Source organism: Odontomachus brunneus, unplaced genomic scaffold, assembly GCF_010583005.1.
Source record: "Odontomachus brunneus isolate Ranch 3 - 2012 unplaced genomic scaffold, Obru_v1 Obru_scaffold_074, whole genome shotgun sequence".
Classification (NCBI taxonomy): domain Eukaryota; kingdom Metazoa; phylum Arthropoda; class Insecta; order Hymenoptera; family Formicidae; genus Odontomachus; species Odontomachus brunneus.
Window position 1 is genome coordinate 1,312,345 of NW_022639524.1, and position 19,289 is coordinate 1,331,633.

At 41.7% G+C, this 19,289-nt stretch overlaps 1 protein-coding gene across 7 annotated transcripts in view; it reads right to left on the reverse strand.

Annotated features, from left to right (window-relative positions):
* The window catches only part of LOC116847146 (solute carrier organic anion transporter family member 4A1), a 43,873-nt gene extending 24,976 nt beyond the window's left edge, over positions 1-18,897 (reverse strand). The window contains exons 1-3 of one of the 7 annotated variants that reach the window (XM_032821838.1): positions 18,133-18,897; positions 14,590-14,642; positions 480-699 (exon numbers count right to left, since the gene is read on the reverse strand). In XM_032821838.1, the coding sequence (XP_032677729.1) occupies positions 480-699; positions 14,590-14,634 (265 nt within the window). In that variant the 5' untranslated portion in view covers positions 14,635-14,642; positions 18,133-18,897. Of the gene's footprint in view, positions 1-479; positions 700-1,280; positions 2,587-2,615; positions 3,983-14,589; positions 14,643-17,027; positions 17,226-17,593; positions 18,081-18,132 lie in introns of those variants that run through there. The other 6 variants (XM_032821839.1, XM_032821840.1, XM_032821841.1 and 3 more) reach the window with 6 other exon arrangements.
* Between the last annotated feature and the right edge of the window lie 392 nt (positions 18,898-19,289).

The window sequence follows — 19,289 nt, forward strand, 5'->3', positions numbered from 1 at the left end:
GATGCCGAGATGAAAATACACGCGTCCCTGACACTCGCGTCTAATCTCGGCTGATCGAAGGAAAGCTTAACGCTTTACGCACCAATGCGCTGATGCTAGTGACGGGCTCGAAGAGGTGAGTCGAGGCGGTCTCGCCGATCAGTCCTTTCTTCGCGGCGCTATTATTAATTAAAAACTGCGTTTTCAGTCAGCCGGCACTCGCTTCACTCGGCTCTCCGGTAATAAGTCGCGCGATTCGATCGCGAGTGGACCGTCCAATCGCGTATCTGCGCTACTTCAAATCCAAGTGTGTTATTTCAGGCGAGTCTCTTCTTACTTGTTTCTCACCGTTTAAAGTCACGTTATTTGACACGTGTTTGAACGATTTAAATTATAATTATACATACGTTTCTGAAACGTGTGAGACGAGCTTCAACTAGATTACACGTCTATGCATTTAAAAGTGACACCCACTTGGAGTTGCGGTGCAGAGAGCGTACCTTGCATGGCTCCGGCCCAACACAGCCAAAAGAGGGCCCATTTCGCGGTGCGAAATCTCTGCAGGTAGAGCGGCCTGAACCAGAACCAACCGCACTTGAGATTGTCCGCGGTCCTATCCGTCTCCTTCAGAATTTCCGGCTTTATTTCCGGCTTCCTCGGCCCGTCCCCGAACTGTTCTGGGAAGCTAGACAGGGTCTCGTGCATGTCCGGCACTCCCGACTGCAAATTATACCCACAGCGAGAGATCATTGGTTATTGGTTATCAGTTACGCTCGTGAGATAAAGCAATCTTGCGTAGAGTTCGCTCCATCTCGAATCAACACAAAAACTATGAGGACCCGCACTGAGAAAAACATGTTTGAGTATTTATAACTATTATCATAATAGAAAAGTAATTAAATTGTGATCAAGAAAACTACTTTTTATAAAATTCTTCTATAATGTGAGTGATAACAACCTCATATGTACGTTACTATTATCATTTTTGTGTTAGAATAGTAAAAAATAACGATACTTTTAGTTAAGCCGTGCTCTGGATCTTTTTTGACCCAGAGCAGTTTGAAAGTTCACACAGTTTTTGTAATATTCTAAATACAAACGTGATACTTTGCAACTTTTCGAGTTATTTTAGAAAAAGTCAGTATATATTGTACTAGATTACTTTACATAATGCTAAAATAAAAGATATAAAAAATACATATATGTCAATTAAATAGTGAGTTGTCACTATTGGGCCTATTTAGACCCTGAATATGGTCAAAGTATACCCGAAACGGACACGGTTAGAAGGTTAAATCAACCTTTTCTCTCGGTGCGAGTCGAAATTTCAACTCTGCTTTTGATATAAACTGTCCAACATCTATATATTTTAAGGAATGTTTCAACGTATGTTTAATACATATGAAAACTGAAGTCGTATTCAACGCCTGTAAATAGCAGAAAACACACGAAATGCCACTTATAGTTCTGAAGAGGAAATGCCACTTAGAGTTCTCTCGGCTTTAGTCAAATAAATGCTCTGGTTGAATAGAATCAAAAGTGGTCGATGTAAACTTCATAGTACAAAAGTAGGCGTTAAATTGAGGTCGAACGTAGAATAAAAATTCCGACTCACGAACACTTTGAGAAGTACGTATAGACTGAACGACAGAGTCGCAAAGCGGCGGTAGAATATAACAAGCTCACGATGCGCTATGCGAAATGACGTGATAGATTACAAAAAATGAAAAAAAAACAATATACAATCCGTGACCTGTAGTCTTGAAGTCATTGGCGCGTTTCGTTCTAGATGTCGCAAGGTATACACAAACAGAAATTGCTCATTTGTCTCATTTGACATCAACGATTAATGCTTTGCAAGGAGAGTGAGAGAAATATGAGAGGCGGATTTCACTGGAGGTATTACAAGAGTGTCGTGTTTATCGGCTATACAAAGAACTACGTCTACTATGTCTATACGAAGTCTATAAATTATTAAAAGGGATAGAATGTACTACTGTAATAGGTGGGGACTAGGTCAGCCGAATGAGGGGAATTTATAAGGAGGAAACGAGAATTCGATATTTCTCTCTTCATTTCCAATTATGTAAGATAACAATATCAATGTCTGGGCATTCTCGTTTTGGCCTTTAAATAAGAAAATTTCAATTTTTAACACAGAAGATGTGTATGGTGAGAGGAAAAAGATTTAAAAAATAAAAAAATAAGGGTGAAACTTTCAGTCAGGGAACTCCATCATTCGTGCTAATAACGTATTTACTTATAATTAATATAAGATATTTTTCCAAATAAGAAAATATATATTTTCTTAAAATCTTGACTTTTTTCATAAAAGTAATTGTTCATTCTGTTTAAAATAAAAGAATTCAGGTTTAAATATTTTTTCACTTTTTAGATTCTTTTTCTCTCTTAGTGTATACACGTATACACGATATGTACATGTATATTTTACATGGAAAAAAGTTCAAGATTCATAATTAAACATCAAAACAACAAGAACATGAAGAAGCGACGCGTTAGGTATGTGTCCAGGCATTAGACTCTTACCTTACTTGTCAAACAATCTCCCATGGATTGTGAAAGAAAAAAAAAGAAACGCAGGAGTCAACCATAATAGTGACATGAACGATACTCACGCTGAACGCAAATTTGTCCCTCATAATTGCCGATACTTTTCCTAAGACGCACGCGACGGAGATCTATCGGTGTTATTTCCACTAGGCTTTCAGACGATCGCGAATATTCTCCTCGCCAATTTCCGGCGGAGATCGATCTCCGCGCGTAAATTTAATAAATACCGGCACGTCGCACTTGTGTGTGTGCGTCCCGCGAAATGTTTCGCCTGTGTTAATCCATGGCGTCGCACGTAGATCACTGCGAGCTTTTGTCGGCTCCAGCTGAGCAGAATTACCGCGGGATTTTGCCGGAGGGAAAAGTCAGCGCGATTGAGAGAAAGAGCGGCGGACTCTCAGTCAGGGAACTCCACTTCATCGCTCGTTAGAGATAGAGAGTCAAACACGACATTCTTATCGCGCAGTCCTGAACTTTTCAATGCCGGTGAATTCGTTTCTGGTACTCCTCTCACTCGATAACGAATATTATTGTCCGCGAGGCGCCCTTACTTCTACTTTCCGTCTCGCACCTTCTTTCCTCCACCCCTTTCTCCCTCCTACCCGTCCGGCCGCCCTCCCGCCCTTCGTTCACCTTTCACGCCGGTGTTTTTTGCTCGCGCGAGGCTTTAATTGCGATTTTCTCGGCCGGCGAGGACACGCCGGCGGAATGTAAATCGTTTCATCAAATCGCGCTGCGAGGATCTCGTTTCGTCTCATTGACTTCGTGAAATTGATTCCGCGGAATCGAGAGTCGCGTTTGGCTCCCCGGCGCTCTCATTGCGCGATCTCTCGCGATCGACCACGATCTCAACGAGTTCGATACCGGTGCCGCATCGTCCTCGGCGTTTCGCGCGACACGCCACCCTCGAGGCAACTCCCTCCCCTCGTCTTGATCTTAATTACAATCCGAGGCGCGCTTTCGTGCCGCGCCGATTCAATCCGCGGAGACGCGATTGCGCGAAATGCTTAATAACCTGCGCGGCCGGCGACTCAATTCCACGCACACATGCCCGCAGTAACACCGTGCTGGGAGAAAAAAAGGAAAAGAAGAGAAAAAATGAAAGAAAGAGAAGCGTGTGTCTCGTATCTCGCTGCTCTCGAAGTCGGCGTGAACCGATAACGAGCGCTCCTCGTTAATTAGACGCGCGAGAGTTCATGAGAGCGCGTCACGTCCGGAGCTCTTGCTTTCGTCTCGTGCGATGACAGTGTCGCATCGGAATCGGAGCCGAGGTCGAGGTTCATGGACCGTGGCGACCGGGAGCGCGCGTCGCACGCGACTGAAGTCCGCACCCGCGCTCGAGCTCTCGCGCACCCGCTCTTACAGTTTTCCCCGTGAGTTAAAACGCGGTAGTACACATACCACCACCGGCAAGCACCACCACCACCGTTGCCACTACCAGCACCACTACCACCACCACCTCTATCTCCACCTCCTCCTCCTCCTCCTCCTCCACCATCACTACCACCACCGGTGGCTTTTATTGCTACAGCAGACGTGGCCTCTCTCTTTCCTTTCTCTCTCTCTCTCTCTTCTTCCTCCTTCTCTCTCTCTCCTTTTCTATCATCCCGCGTTTTCCCGTTCTCTCTTATCAATCGTTCGCCTTCCACCCACGTAGACCCCGCGCTCTTCTTCCTCCGTTCTTCCTCAGAGCATTCCACCCTCCTGATCGTGTCGCTATAAACCGCCTCCACTAGCTGTTGCTTCGCCGCCAAGACGAACAAGCCACCCCGATTCCGCCCGTCATTTAAATGTGATCAAGTTTATTGGCTCCGGCGCGAGCCAGGAATTTATGCATCTCGCGTAATAATGCCAAGTTCCTCCTTGGAAGCGCCGGCGGATCGCAGCAATAAGCGTTTGCGCGCGGTGTACGCGCGTTCGCGCTAATTAACGAGCACTCGTTATTGGTTACGCACGCTCACTGTGCTTCAAAGGCAGATACACAGGGTGCTTTCCATTCTCGAACGTCGCTGCTGTTATTGTCAGTAGTAATTGTCGTTTAACCTCACGGGAGAGCGATAGATAATGGACAGATAATGGATAGAACGAACGCGCGCGTCGACTTACCGAAGGTATTGATAGGTAAAAGCCATTCACCGAATCACATCACGTGTCACGTAGTTTTATTCGGGGCTGCGCCATAAATTCAGCGCGGATAATTAATGACATTTAAGGAATCGATAATCGTCGCATCCGCCAAGAAATCACCGCGCTCGAGGCGAGTCGTGAGAGCGTTTTGATGGAATTATCGCTTCGATCGCGGGCGTATCGCAGCCGGTATTGCGTGAAACTGAAACTTTTACGATTTACCGTCTATAAAATTCCTTCCCTGTATGATTATATTTTACACGATCGGCGGCTTGTCTAGCTGATAGCATCTTTCATCATCTAAGATATCAAGTGTAAATAAGATACTCAGATATTACGGAAAACAGATAACAAAAGTGCTTAACGTGACGTGAAATATTCACGGAAACTGCGGTACACTCTCGGCGAAAGGAGGAACGGAAAAGCGACGCGGCGGACGTTGATTAGGAAAGTTTCATTATTCTCGCGGAAACATCCGAAATTCCACGGGCGCATGGAAGATGGAAAACGAGCGGAAGACGGGCGTAGGTCAGGTCGGATATCAAACACCGTGGACGCGGTTGGATTTATGGTCGCAATAACCGCCGGCACGCAGAGGCGAAAAGATCGAAATAAATCACTATGATAATATCGTTGCGTAAAGTGCCCGTCGCGAAACACAGATGATCGAGCGGGAATGTCGTTGCCCTCGAAAAATTTACAAACTCTCGAATTCGCCGATCAGCCTGTTATTCACTGATAATTATTAACCCTTCTCCGCGTACAATCATATTTCCGAGTCGCAATTTTAGTCTCATTTTCGATCGAAACTTTCTTTAACATCTTTATATCCTAAAAGAATCAGTGTATGCTCTTAACGCACTTGAAAACTGAAGTCTTATTTAGCGCCTCTAAGTGGTAGAAAACACAAGACGCCACATTTGAACTTTCTAAGTTTCTTGGAGCGAAATCTCACGCGAAGTAAGTAAAAAGTGTGGCAGTGTCTTTGTTCACAACGATAGTGAAAATACTGTCACTCGAAATAGCAAGGCTGAATATTTTACTTAAGCTTGGAGTGGACTCTGATTCGACATGAGCGAAGACTTCGATCGATTACAACGAACATATCCCTGTGACGGTGCAGCAGATTCTTTCTTCAATTTTAAGTAGAAATATTCGTTCGACGATTCAGAGTGGAGAATTTGTCCTATATAAGTGAAAAGTCACTCGAATTCAGCGGTCATTCTACTTTTTTAGTGAAATTTCACTCCAAAAAATTTACAGATTAGATTCTAAAAAGAACTTGTCGGCATAATTAGTAGGTTAAATAGAATAAATAAATAGGCATCTTCAAAATAAATATTAAATGAAATATTGAGGTGTCGAAAATAGGATCAAAATTTCGACTCGGGTTTCTTGAGACATACTCTGATTCGAAGTTTTGATTCTATACTTTCGATTTCTGAACTTTTTAACATATATACATTTCATAGGGTCAGTGTATGTTTAATAAATGAAAGTCCTACTTAGTGCCTCTAAATAGCTTAATACGCTTAAAATGCCACTTGTTGGTTCTAAAGAGAACCTCTCGGTAAAGTTAATAAATTTAATGGAATGAAAAGAAAACAATATAATCTAACCTAACAATATAACAATATAACAATATAGGCTTCAGAGTATCAAAATAGTTAAATGGAATATTGAAGTCGAAAATATAGAACCACAGTTTCAACTGCGGGCAATGCAATCTCTCTGTCAGACCCGGCCAATTTTAAAATACCATATAACTTTGTTGAAAACCAATATTTCTGGACACATTTTTTTCCAGAGATATAGGAAATCCAAATCTGAATTTTAGCTCTATTTTCACCTTGAACCTTTTAATATCTATATATTTTGCAAGATCTGTGTATATTTAAAACACATGGAGACTGAAGTTCAACTTAGCGCTTATAAATGACAGAAAACGCACAAAATGCCGTTATATCATATGCTAAATAAAATAAAAAAAGGTTGATGTAGGCTTCAGGATTTCAAAGTAGGCATTTAATGGAGCATTGAGATCGAAGATGGGATCAAAATATCTGCTCGGGAAGTCTCAGTTATAAGATAGTAGCGCAATGAAATGAAAATCTGCAAATAGATTTCCGGTATTTTGAAATTTCATCGGGCCTTTTACGAATGTCGATAAATGATCGAATAGATCGTTTGAGTCTCACGGATCCACCACTGTACGCGGAGGAGTTAAAACGACGAGAAGCCCAAGAACGAACGGCGACATGGTACGCAAAATCGCATAGACCGGACAGTTTTAATCGCAAAACCATGCGAATGAGCGAGGAACGGAAAGAGTCCGTCCGCGGAGAGGCAGCTATTTACCGCATCAAATTAAATATCACGTCCATTTGCCTCGCGGACTCGTGATTACTCGCTCGGTGAGAGCGAGCGAGCGAGCGAGCGAATGAGCGGCGCGTCGGTGAAAATAAAAAAGGATTGTCACATTACGTTTGATACATACAAATATACATACATATATACATACACGTGTGTACGGGGGCGCGCGCGTTACACAATGGGAACGGCCAAAGCAAACCGGGATCGCGCGCACGTTGCAGACAGGGCGAGGGATGAAGGGAGAGGATAAATATCCCCTTTCGGGGACCATCGCGGCACACGTTTCACGAGCCACGCGACCGCTTCGACATAAATTTCGTGGATTTAATAAAGATTCATGGCTTCCGCTTGCAGAGCGGAGAGAGCCGCCACGTTGTAGTGTCACGGACTTGCTCGTCGAAAAGACGGCGAGCGGACGTCGTCTCTTACGCGATCCTTCCACCCCATAGGCGTCGGATTTTCCAAAATCTGTCGTACTGCGAAACACGTTACTTTCACTCGTCGCGATTTCGAACGGGTTCTTACGAGGTCGCAACGACGTTAACGCACATGTATACATATATACATCGTACAACATGATTACCGAGAAGATATCTGATAATATCAGTATATTCATCTCATATAGTCAAAAAAGGACTTGGTTTGCAATTATATTCCTTAACTACACACATCCATCCATTCCTTATTTCTACCTATTTAGTTACTAATATCCCTACAGTTATATGGCCTCCCTCTAATTGACTTTACAGTATATCATTTTCGTTACTTAAATCCCCCTTATAATCTCTTCTTGCAATCTTCTTAACTTTTACTTAATCTTTATACCTTTTCCCTATTTATCATGTCTAATTATTTTCCTATTTTATATATACTCAAAATGTAGGTACTATATCGTCCTCATACATAACATTCCAAACTCTGTCCTTCCTTTCAGAAAAGACAGTCGCACACTCATTCATCTTTCCTCTTCCTATCCGATCTCTTTACTATTCCCCTTATTTCTTCCTTATCTTCTTTTCCTCTAGTTTTCTTCCATATCTTGTTAGTTTCATTATTCCACTCTATATTTCCTACTAGCTTCATGAAGTGATTCGTCTGCCTTTTTCTTCACTTCCTATACGTCTGCTTCAACTTGCACTGTCAAGAAGAAGTTTTTCATATGCTACAACCTTCCTCTTATTCTTTGCTCTTCAATCTTCTTACTTGTACAACACCTGTCCCACTAGTCCTTGTGTCATCTTTCTTCCATATACTTTTATTTTACTTCTTTATTCCACTCGATGACTTTCTTTCTTTATTTCTCGTTTCTTATGACATCATAACTTCTATTATCTATGTACTATGTATGTTATTGTGTACTGTTTTCGCCTTGAATCCTTTCATATCTAACGTCTTGTTTGCACCATCTACGCGCTCATTTCTATATAATTTCCTCCCTTATACTTAATGTATTAAAATCATTGTAAACTCACGTACCACGTTAACCAAGCATCTATATACACAAACACACACATTCTCTCTCTCTCTCTCTCTCTCTCTCTCTCTTGTATGCCATCTAAGCAAATCCCAGATATCGGATAGTAAACGAGACCGATTTTTTTGGAAGAGAAAGAAAAGGTAAGCGCGGGATGAATGTTTTTGCATTGTGCAATTTTTTATTCGCACACGGTATACGACATCGCGACGCCAATGACAGTAGACAAACAACGGCTCGTGTCGATGCTCGAGGGCGTGGGCGAGTTCAAGCGAGTTACACGGCGGAGACTCAAAGGAAGCTTTTAATAATTTTCTAATTTGTTGTCCGAAGCGCAAGGCGATCTTCATAACGCTAGGCGACTGCAACTTCCTTTTCTCTCTTTTTATATATTTATTTTTTCTGTTTTCATTTTTATCGAGTCTCGGATGGTCACTAACCTAAGGCTGGAAAGTTGCATGTGAGATTTGATCGATGTACGGAGGTGGAAGAGGGAAGGGAAGGGAGGTTAAAACATAATTATAGTCGGACGTCTTTTTCGTTTCTCTTCGTTGCTGTCGCTGCGCGTCGCGCTGGGATCTTTCGGAAATGCGGCGCGTCGATGCGCCTTCGCCTCTCAACAGGCGCTTGACGTTTAATCCCCTTATACGAATGCGAGTCACGGCGTATAACCTACGTTGATTGGGAAAATACGGGGTCGTCGGTCCGCAGATCCGTCGTTTCGTTTGCACGGTGACACATGACGTTAGTCGTGATTTACGCTCGATCTCGCGCGTAAAGGCGCTCGATATAATTCACGGGCGTACGATATCCTGGGGGAAATGTATGCACAGACACATTCCTTCCAGGAAGAAACTATATTTCTAATAGTTCTGGAATAGATTGTCAGTATTACCTAAACTTCTTGTAGTGAAATTTCACTCGAAAAGTAGAATGAGACAGCCGGGTCACTTAAATTTAAATTATTTTTTACTTCTATAGATTGAATTGAAACATCTGCTTATATGGAGTCAAAAGCCACTCTGATAATTGAGTGAAAAGTTGTAAATTTATAACTCTTGTGATTTTAAGTGACAATATTTCTTAGTGGCAATTTTGCTTCAAGTTAAAATACTGCCACTTTTTATTCCAAGAAACTTGGAGAATAAACAATTTTTATCTTGCCAAGGAACACAGTAACCTAAGTCACGTCAAAATGACGTCAAAAACTGGTCATAACTGATCGATTGACGTCAAGTGACTAAATAACGTCTTTAAGACGTCTTTAAGACGTCTTTTTTGTGATGTTTTAATGACGTTTTTGTACAACGTTTTAATAACGTATTATTGACGTTTAAAGACGTCATTAAAATATCATTAAGTCGTCTTAAAATGTCGTCATCAGTCTGTGACATTAGACCGTCATTTTGACGATATTTTCACGACATTTTTGGTCATTCCTTGTTCACTTTTGGTCATGAACCTGACCAGATTTGGACGTCATTTTGAGGTGAGTCTGCTACCTGGGGAATTTCTCTAGAAACACAGTAAGTATTTCAATTTGCACATTTCATAAAATTCCTAAAATGTAAGCATCACATATGAAATGAAATGATTATGAACTACTGTAGAATGTATTGATAAATTACTGCAGAATGTCGATCTATTCCTCCACTGCAAAGACCTACAGTAATTTCTTTACTATAAAATTCTCTCTCTTCTTTGTATATTAACATAACTATCTAGTAACTGCTCGAAACCTGCAACTAAATTTCTACCAGAACTGTTTTCCTTTGCTTTTTCCTTCTTTTTTTAAAGAGGGGGAGCGTTAATGATTACCGTATTTCTCGCTTCCGTTGCTCATTTCCTTTGAAGATGTCTCGCGCGACGGTAAACCATCGATTGAGGGAAGCAATGATGATTTTTGCGCTCGCGCATAATGGAATACACTTTCGTCGTGTCTCTTTGCCGCTCGGCCGTCTCGGTCGCTCAAAATGAGAACGAGTGTCTCAAAAGAGCTTTGTGCGCGTCTCCATCAACTTCGATATTCGTGCGTTCTTTTATGCCGACACATTCTCTTCTCTGTCGAGGATTTCTCACCGGGAAAGAGCCGTTAGGCCGTTCCGCGACGTGCGACATAAAGCGCGCTGTTTGCCGCTTGGATTTTCCTCCTTTTCGGTACTCTTTAGCTGGAAAGGCGGATACGGCGTTGGAGGCAGTCGCGCGGAAAATTCCACATGCCTACCGAGTCAATAACTACCCCTCACGCAGTGGAAATCCGAAAGGGTGTCGCGAAATTTGTGTAAGATCCGTAAATCGCTTTTGCATTTGTACAGCACGAGCATATCACGTATAAATCTCATGATTTCAGTCACTTAAGTGTCTCGCTCGCGGTGTACTTGCCTCGAGACGAATCCAAAACCGCAAATGAACCTGCGACCGTCGCGCGAGATTTTCGAGATACATTCGGATCCGTCTGTGATAACGAATGACCCTGCAATTAATATGGCTCCACGCACAGCCTGCATTCTTGCGCGCGACGATGGGACGGGAAGTTAATGGAAAGTTCATCTGTCTAGCCGGGGCGGGATAACTTTCGTCGCATTCGCGTTTACACTGGCCGTAACCGGGGCATTCCTGACAACTATATTCAGGGAGTAACTCGATTTGCGGCTGTACCGAGTGAATATGCCGAATAGCTTGTTAATGCAAATTAAATGACACTCAACCGACAAACAGGCATTTCGCGTGGCTGATGCCAATTATTTGCTCGTTCGTTTCTCGCTCGTCTTCAACTTCCCGCTCGCTCGCCCTCCTTACTCACCGACAATATTGACGTTTGAACACGTTGCGAACAAACGCACTTCCATCTTCACGCGGCTTTTTGCAGTGAAGGATGTCAGGACGGCGTGTTGCAAAACTACTTCCCTCGAGTTCATATTAATAGTTGTCATATGAAACTTATTTCCTCTGTGAGGTACTCATTTCAGATTTTTATTTCACAAATTAGATCCAAAATTTTCAGTTGAATCATGATATATGTGACACTTAATCGCGATTTAACAAAAAATCTTCATTTAACTGTGGAGGTCAATTATGAATCTGATTCCCTAGTGTGAATTCGCGAAAAGTGAAAAATCTGATCTTGAATATATATATATATATATATATATATATATATATATATATATATATATATATATATATATATATATATGTATGTGGAAATGTACATTTTTCACAAGTTCATGGAGGAAAAGATTCGATACACTCCATGTATACTGAGAGAAAAATGTTTTTGTAACTATAATCATATAGAGAAGTAATTACTATAAATTGGTATATAAGTAATTGGTTATATAAGTAATTACTATATGGTCAAGACAACCATTTTGACTCAATTTGTCTTCAACTATATTTTTTGGTTGTTCCAACACGAAGATAATAGTAGTAACATGCATATAAGGGTATTATCACTAAAATTATAGTACAGTTGACTAAAAAAATGGCTGTCTTGACCATAATTTATAGTAATTATTTCTCTATATAATTATAGTTACAAATACCAAACATTTTTCTCTCAGTGTAGTCTACAAAACTATTTACACTTCATGATTTCATACTAGAGGAAAAAGTTACACGCTTACGTAAGGACGAGTTTACGTGAGAAGATTTATGATTGATTCTCTGAATCCAAATGCGAATATGTCACTTGAGACGAGTCTTAAAAAATGACTATTAATATAGATCTCACGTTGTATATAGTCAGCAATGACTTTCAATTCCAACAACTTGCAGCGTCGTAACTTCATTCGATAAAGAGTGTGCAGACTGATTAACAAGCGACAGTGACTACGTGATCGTGAAATAAATATTTGTATTAGTGCATTTGCACGATCTTGCGAAAGTCGTTAGAATCTGGGAGAGTGCTTCTTTCCATCTGTATTCCGCAAGAACGAGAGTCATTTCCGCGCGTATCATCTGTGGATCGACTGATTATTCAACGAGGTTACACCGTGAGCACAACGCCGCGCTCTTACACCCGCGTCTCTCTGTCTCTCGCTCTCTCGCTCTCGCTCACACACACTCTCTCTCTCCCCTCTCTCTCCCTTTCTCCCTCTTTCTCCTTTTTCACAGTTCTTCGAGCTTTCGAGCACGGCCCATTAATTGAGACAATGCCGGAGTATGCCGCGATTTCTGCTTTCCGCGTCTCTCTCCCCTCCTTTTTTCCACCATTATTTTTCTCTTCAACATTTTTTCGTCATGGCGCAGCGCTACTTCCCGTAATTGCAGCGCAATCGCGCTTTCTCTATGCTTTAAGCCGGCACAAAACGTCCGTCTCGTTCGCGCGAGCAATGTTACCGAAAATAAGCATTGCACAATAGAAACGAAAAGCGAAAGCGGGCTGCTCTCTCTCTTTTTCTCCCTTTCCTCTCTCTTTCTCTCTCTCTCTCTCTCTCACTGCCGCGCATCGGTCCCGTTGTATTCAAGTGTGCCGTCGGACCCGCGATCGAAAGAGAGCGACGAGAAAAGATACACTCCTCCGGTTTCCACTGTTATTTTCTACCGTCATAGTCACGGACGCGCGCGCGTGCCTTATTGCGGAAAATTCAACGATACAGCACGCTAATGCGCCCCGCGGAGCCTTTATTTCGCTTCTACGTGTTTATCTCTGAAATTAACTGTTCAATCGCGGACACGAGTCCGCGGGCGCTGACCGCGAAAAGCAGAACCGCGAAATTAACTATCGCCTGGCCGATCGATTCAGCCACGGAGGATGATATTACGTACAGACGAGCGCGAAATTCAATAGAAAGAGTGACAGAGAGAGACCGATATTTTTGTTCCAGCGTAAACACGTGGCGCACGGCGATTTGTCGAAAGAAAATAAGAGCATCCATTATTCCGATTTTTCATCCTGAGCGCGACTTGCCGAGGTATTACAGCGGAATTGTAACGATCGGGACAGAGTCAGGATTAAGGGCCTCCACACACAAATTTCCGTAGCCGTAAGACATACCGTAAGAATTGACCAATTACGATCGAGTATTCATCAAAATGGCGACCTTACGATTAAACAATTGTGATTGGTCAATTCTTACGGTACGTCTTACGTTATTGTTATGTCAAGTTGTGTGTGGAGGCCCTAAAGGCCCGAACAGAAGAACTTAAGCAGTAAAACGTAAGCGGTGAGCAAATTGACCAATCACAGTCGTTGATTCTTGGAGCATAAGAAAAATCAGCGACTGTGACAATTTGCTTACGTTTTACTGCTTAAATTTTTCCGTGTGCCACTAGTCTAAAAGCGCGAAAGAAACGCGACAATACGTAATTCGCGCAGCTTTATGTAGATTATTGCGTAAACTCGGATATATCCGTTCGGAAGAGAGCTGCGACGATATCTCGCAGCCGCCGGTGGCTTCCTTACATATACTTATGCAAATTTTTCGCGCACGCCGATGCAAATTTCCGCGAGCGCAAACACCGCCGGGGCAGGTAAAACGCGCTGGGATATCGCGGTTGTTTATTCTTTCGAGACGCCGTGCGAAAGGACACGACAGCGTACTCCTGGCTTATCGTTCACAAGATTAAAACGAAGTTTAAGTTTGCAAAAGATGGAGCACATGGCATTTAAAGGGAGGGAGTGAGAGAAAGAGAGATCTCGGGAACAATGACCCGAGCACTCTCTCCATGTGCTGTGAGCCGCGCAATATACATATAATACATATGTACACGCACAGAGAGACGGGGATATCATTTATGACGTGCGCGATTTTTGCCGCGTATCACGGATTCAATGTATCCCCGGGAAATAATCGAAAGGGTGGAGGGCAACGAAACGAAATGCCCGGATGAGTCAGTCCTGTCTTCCCCCCGGGTACCACGTGGTCCGAGCGTTTAAATTACTCCCACAACCACACGCGATGTATTTGTAATTCAGTTATCTCAATTTTGAATATCTGAAGAACTACGACATACGGAAAGACTTCTTTTTTACGCTTCAGCCGTCACGTGAAATTTCCATCTGTATATTTTCATAATATTCATTTCTCTGATCGATTTATTACTTAATATTATGGACTTACCGTCGGCTCGACGCCATCATAGCCTGGATTGTCTATGCCAGTCATTATGTCATCTGTAAAAAAGAAAGAAAAATAGACTCCTTGCAGCTGTATAATGTTGATCCATTAAACAATATCACGTCATTCAAGAAACTGTGTTCTTGAGAATACCGGGCACAAATGGCCGCGTTATGTAAAGTGTATATTTATTTAATATATTATTATGACTACACACCAAGGAAAGAGCATATTATAGTTTCTTTAGTTTTTCAAAGTAGACTGTCAGTAAGTCCCACTTTGTTGATTGTAAATTTCGCTGGAAATATAGACAATTTTTCAACAGTATACATTTTAAATCGTAAAATATGAATAGCACATACGAAATGAAAGAATAATAAATTACAGCAGAATATCGATCTGCTCCTTGATTAAAAAATTTTAGAATAGGTTTTACTATTCTATATAATTCTCTTATAATTCTCTTTACTATTATATATAATTCTCTATTTACTAATTCTCTTATAATTCTCTTTACTATTATATATAATTCTTCTTGTATACATTAAACAAAAGATAATGTATTTCATAATAAAATGTTATAGAAACATTATCCGACAGATAATAATTTCGCCGTATTCTCGCGATAGTCGATATTTTTATGATAATATTTTTGTTGACAGTAGTTATCTTCATTGATAATAAAGAAAAACACGTGACGTGAATCATTATTGAGCGCACGCATATCTGTAAGGTACTTTTGTCCAGACGTCGAAAGATTGTCAGCATGCCTTTTTGAATGTCACTGTAGTATCGTAGTAAGACGATCGTTGATAGGTGCGAATAAAGCGTAATAGCGCTCAGTCAAAGTAACAAGATAATAGTCATCATGGTTAAATTATTATGCACCCTGCGCGGAATGTGTGCCCAGACTTAATCTTTCAGACGAATTCAATTCAAGGCTCACGTAGTAGGTCACTCTCTTACTTTCTTTTTCTTTCCCTTTCTCATCGGGAAACATTTGTCGCAATTGCGTCGCGTATGTAAATTCCTGTTCTTAATTTCGCGAAATAGAACTTTTGAAGCCGCCGTAGCAAAACGAGGATCGTCGGTCGCGGAATATCTTCAAGTTTAACGTGATTTCGCCCATTAGTAACCTTTCCATCCTTTCCACTCGATTCGTCGCATCGTATTACGATCTGAGTACCGATTACTGCCTTCGTAATTACTTCTCTTACGATTCTGTTCGACGCTCCGAGCGGGAAAAATCGCACGAAAGTTCGCGAAACTTTTGAAGTGAGTTAAATTCGCGTGTAACCCACACACTTTGCGTCACGCAAAGTTCGAAGGAATTTAAATAAACGCTCTAATCGGCGAAATAACCTCGCGGAGTAATTGGCTTATTAATATTTTATGCCAGATACTATGACGAGGCACGACTCAGTGAGATCAAACGAATGTGATATGCACTTTGCGAACGATTATTTTCTGTCAATAATTGCCCACTCTTATTGTTAACCGAGTTTACACCAAGTGATAAAACAGATTATCCATATACCGAGATGAAAAATACGATAATTCACTTATTTTCCAATTGTAATCCGTTTTACGCGTATATCAAGCCATCAGTGTCACAGCTATTTCGAAGTGACCTTGTCACTTCCTCGGGATAATCAACCATTACGATGCACGAATACGTAGAAACAATGTACGTGATCGGGAAATTCGATTGAAACTGATAAATTAAGTCTCTCTGAGAGGCTTGTAGTAATAGTCATCACTTGCAACTTATCTCGAATGAGATAGGTTTGAATTCCGAGTTAGATAAGAATTTTTCAGTTGTATCGCAATTACAGATATAAATATCACACATATCATAATTCAAAAATTCTCATCTAACTCTGAATTCAAATCTGAGTATTTCACACGAGACAAATTTCAGGTGACAAATATTAATACGTGTTTTAGATCTGTCAGTTATTTATTGTTAGTTATTATCTAAAACTTGCTTTAGTTTAGATACTTTTATTTGAAAAATTATATAAGAGTATTCCTGAGCTGAATCACGATTGCAAATATAATGTATATGTTTCATAATTCAAATGAAAAAACCACAAATCTAATTCAAAATTCAGGTCAAATTATTTCACGTGAGACAAGTTTCATTTTGTTTTTTGCTTGAATCACATATAATAGATGCGATATTATAATTGCGATGGCGATTGAACTGAAGGATTCACATCTAACTCTAAATTCATACCTGATAATCTCATTTGAAGCAAATAACGACTATTAATATAGTTGTACAATATATCTGTAGTCGCGATTCAACTGAGAAACTCTTATCTAACTTTGAATTCAAATCTGAATATTTCACTTGAGATGAATTTGACATATTATAATAATTTAATAATATTACTATAATTAAATATTATAATAATTTAATTGCGGGTCCTTTATACCGGCTAATGTATCATTTCTTGTGATGCTTCTCGAACACGTTATTTCTCCCGAATTGTTGAAAAGACACAGACAAACAGAACACTATAGTCAAACAGCACGTCGCGCCCGTTTCTCACAAATTTACGACAGAAGGAAGGTGCTCACGCGAATTCGTGCTTTATCGCGAACACGCGTAATGACATTTGTTTTATCCTGTCGCAACTGTCGACAGCCGCGACGGGGATAGCAGTCGTTATCGTTATGAATCGCCCGGCCATCGCTCAACCTCTTCTCGTTTGAATCTTCGCGCACGCACAATGCGAATCGCGTATCGGAATAAAGCGACAAAAGGAAAACGGCTCAGGAATCGCCGTAGGTCGCGTTACACCGCGATAGTTTCGACTCGGCGACGCTAATTATATGGCTCCCAATGGATACCGACGTTGGTGCTTCCGTTAATTAATTTGCGTCCGTCTCTGTTTCTCTCTCTCTCTCTCTCTCTCTCTCTCTCTCTCTCTCTCTCTCTCTCTTTCTCTCTCTCTCTTCCGCATCGCTATATAATTAATTAACGTAACCGTAGGCTTACCGAAGAAAATGAGGAAGAGGAGTGATTATAGCTGTACTCCGTGCACGGTAGACGCACAACGGATCCTCCTCTTCCACCGATACCTGACAGCGCGAAACGAGTAACTGAATAAAGCTCGAAATAATTTTTTTGTCACGGAATCCTTTTATCTAAATAAATCATTGTAGATTAGGTGTAATAACTTAGAATTTATTCCCTTCTTAAGCTTTGTGTATTTACGCGATTATCACCACCATCACTATCATTGTGATTCACACTAAGAAAAAATATCTAGTGCGCGTTTGTAAGTATAATCACACGGAGAAATAATTACTACAAATCATGGTCGGCAGAACTTTTTTCTTAATTAAATTCTGCCACAACGGTAGTGATAACCTTACATGTGCATGTTGCCACTACCATTTTCATGGTAGAACAACCAAAGGATAGAAGAAGGTGGGACCAAAGATAACTAGTCTTAATTAGATCGACCACGCTTTTTCTCTCGGTAGGATTATACGGAATTGCGTTCGACGTTGTGCCGCTCGTCTCGCGCTTACCGTATATTTAGGCGACACCCGAAGACGAATTCCGCGACTTCGACCCTGCTAACAGCAAGTAATCCGTATCGATGCGATGCAGCGCGCGATTGCACCCATGAATCTGTCGCGACAGTTGGTATCCATATTACGACGAGTATCAGTCTCTAGGAGACAAGGCACTCGCGATAATAACACAACACGCGTGCCTTACTGCGCGAGTACCGGCGCGAGCGACATCACGAGTACGAGAAGACTGCCTTGGATTATTGCTGGCCGACCGAACCGAGGATGTAGTCCAAGTCGCGGTGACTGGGGAACTCTTGAAGAGAGTGGGGCCCGCACTGTACCCAACGTACAGTTACACGTTGGAGAGTGCGGCTTCAAACTTTCATCGACATGCTCGATACGTCTGCCACAGAGAACGTGTTTTAACATCGCGTTGCCCCTCTCCCCCTGCCCCCGGAGGATGCGCGTTTATTTCGACGACTTTTATTTACATCGCGCACGGGACGTGGTGCTTGCTTGTACATTGCATCGTACATATTTACGAAATCACGTGCACTTCGAATTGCATTATCTAATGGACATCGTGTACGTTTCCTAAGACAACGCTCCGCGTCTTTCTTTTCTCTCGGCCAGAGAAGAAGAGAGATGCGCGAGAAGATTGTTCCTCGTGAACGTGTGTTATCAGATCACTCTTATTTGAACGATAACAATGAACGCTGTGTCAACGATTTACAAGCAGGTACGAAACCGTTCGCGATACACTTCTCGAGGTATCTGCACGCGTACGCACACACACACACACACACACACACACACACACACACACACACACACACACACACACACACACACACACACACACACACACACACACACACACACACACACACACACACACACACACACACACACACACACACACACACACACACACACACACACACACACACACACACACACACACACACACACACACACACACACACACACACACACACACACACACACACACACACACACACACACACACACACACACACACACACACACACACACACACACACACACACACACACACACACACACACACACACACACACACACACACACACACACACACACACACACACACACACACACACACACACACACACACACACACACACACA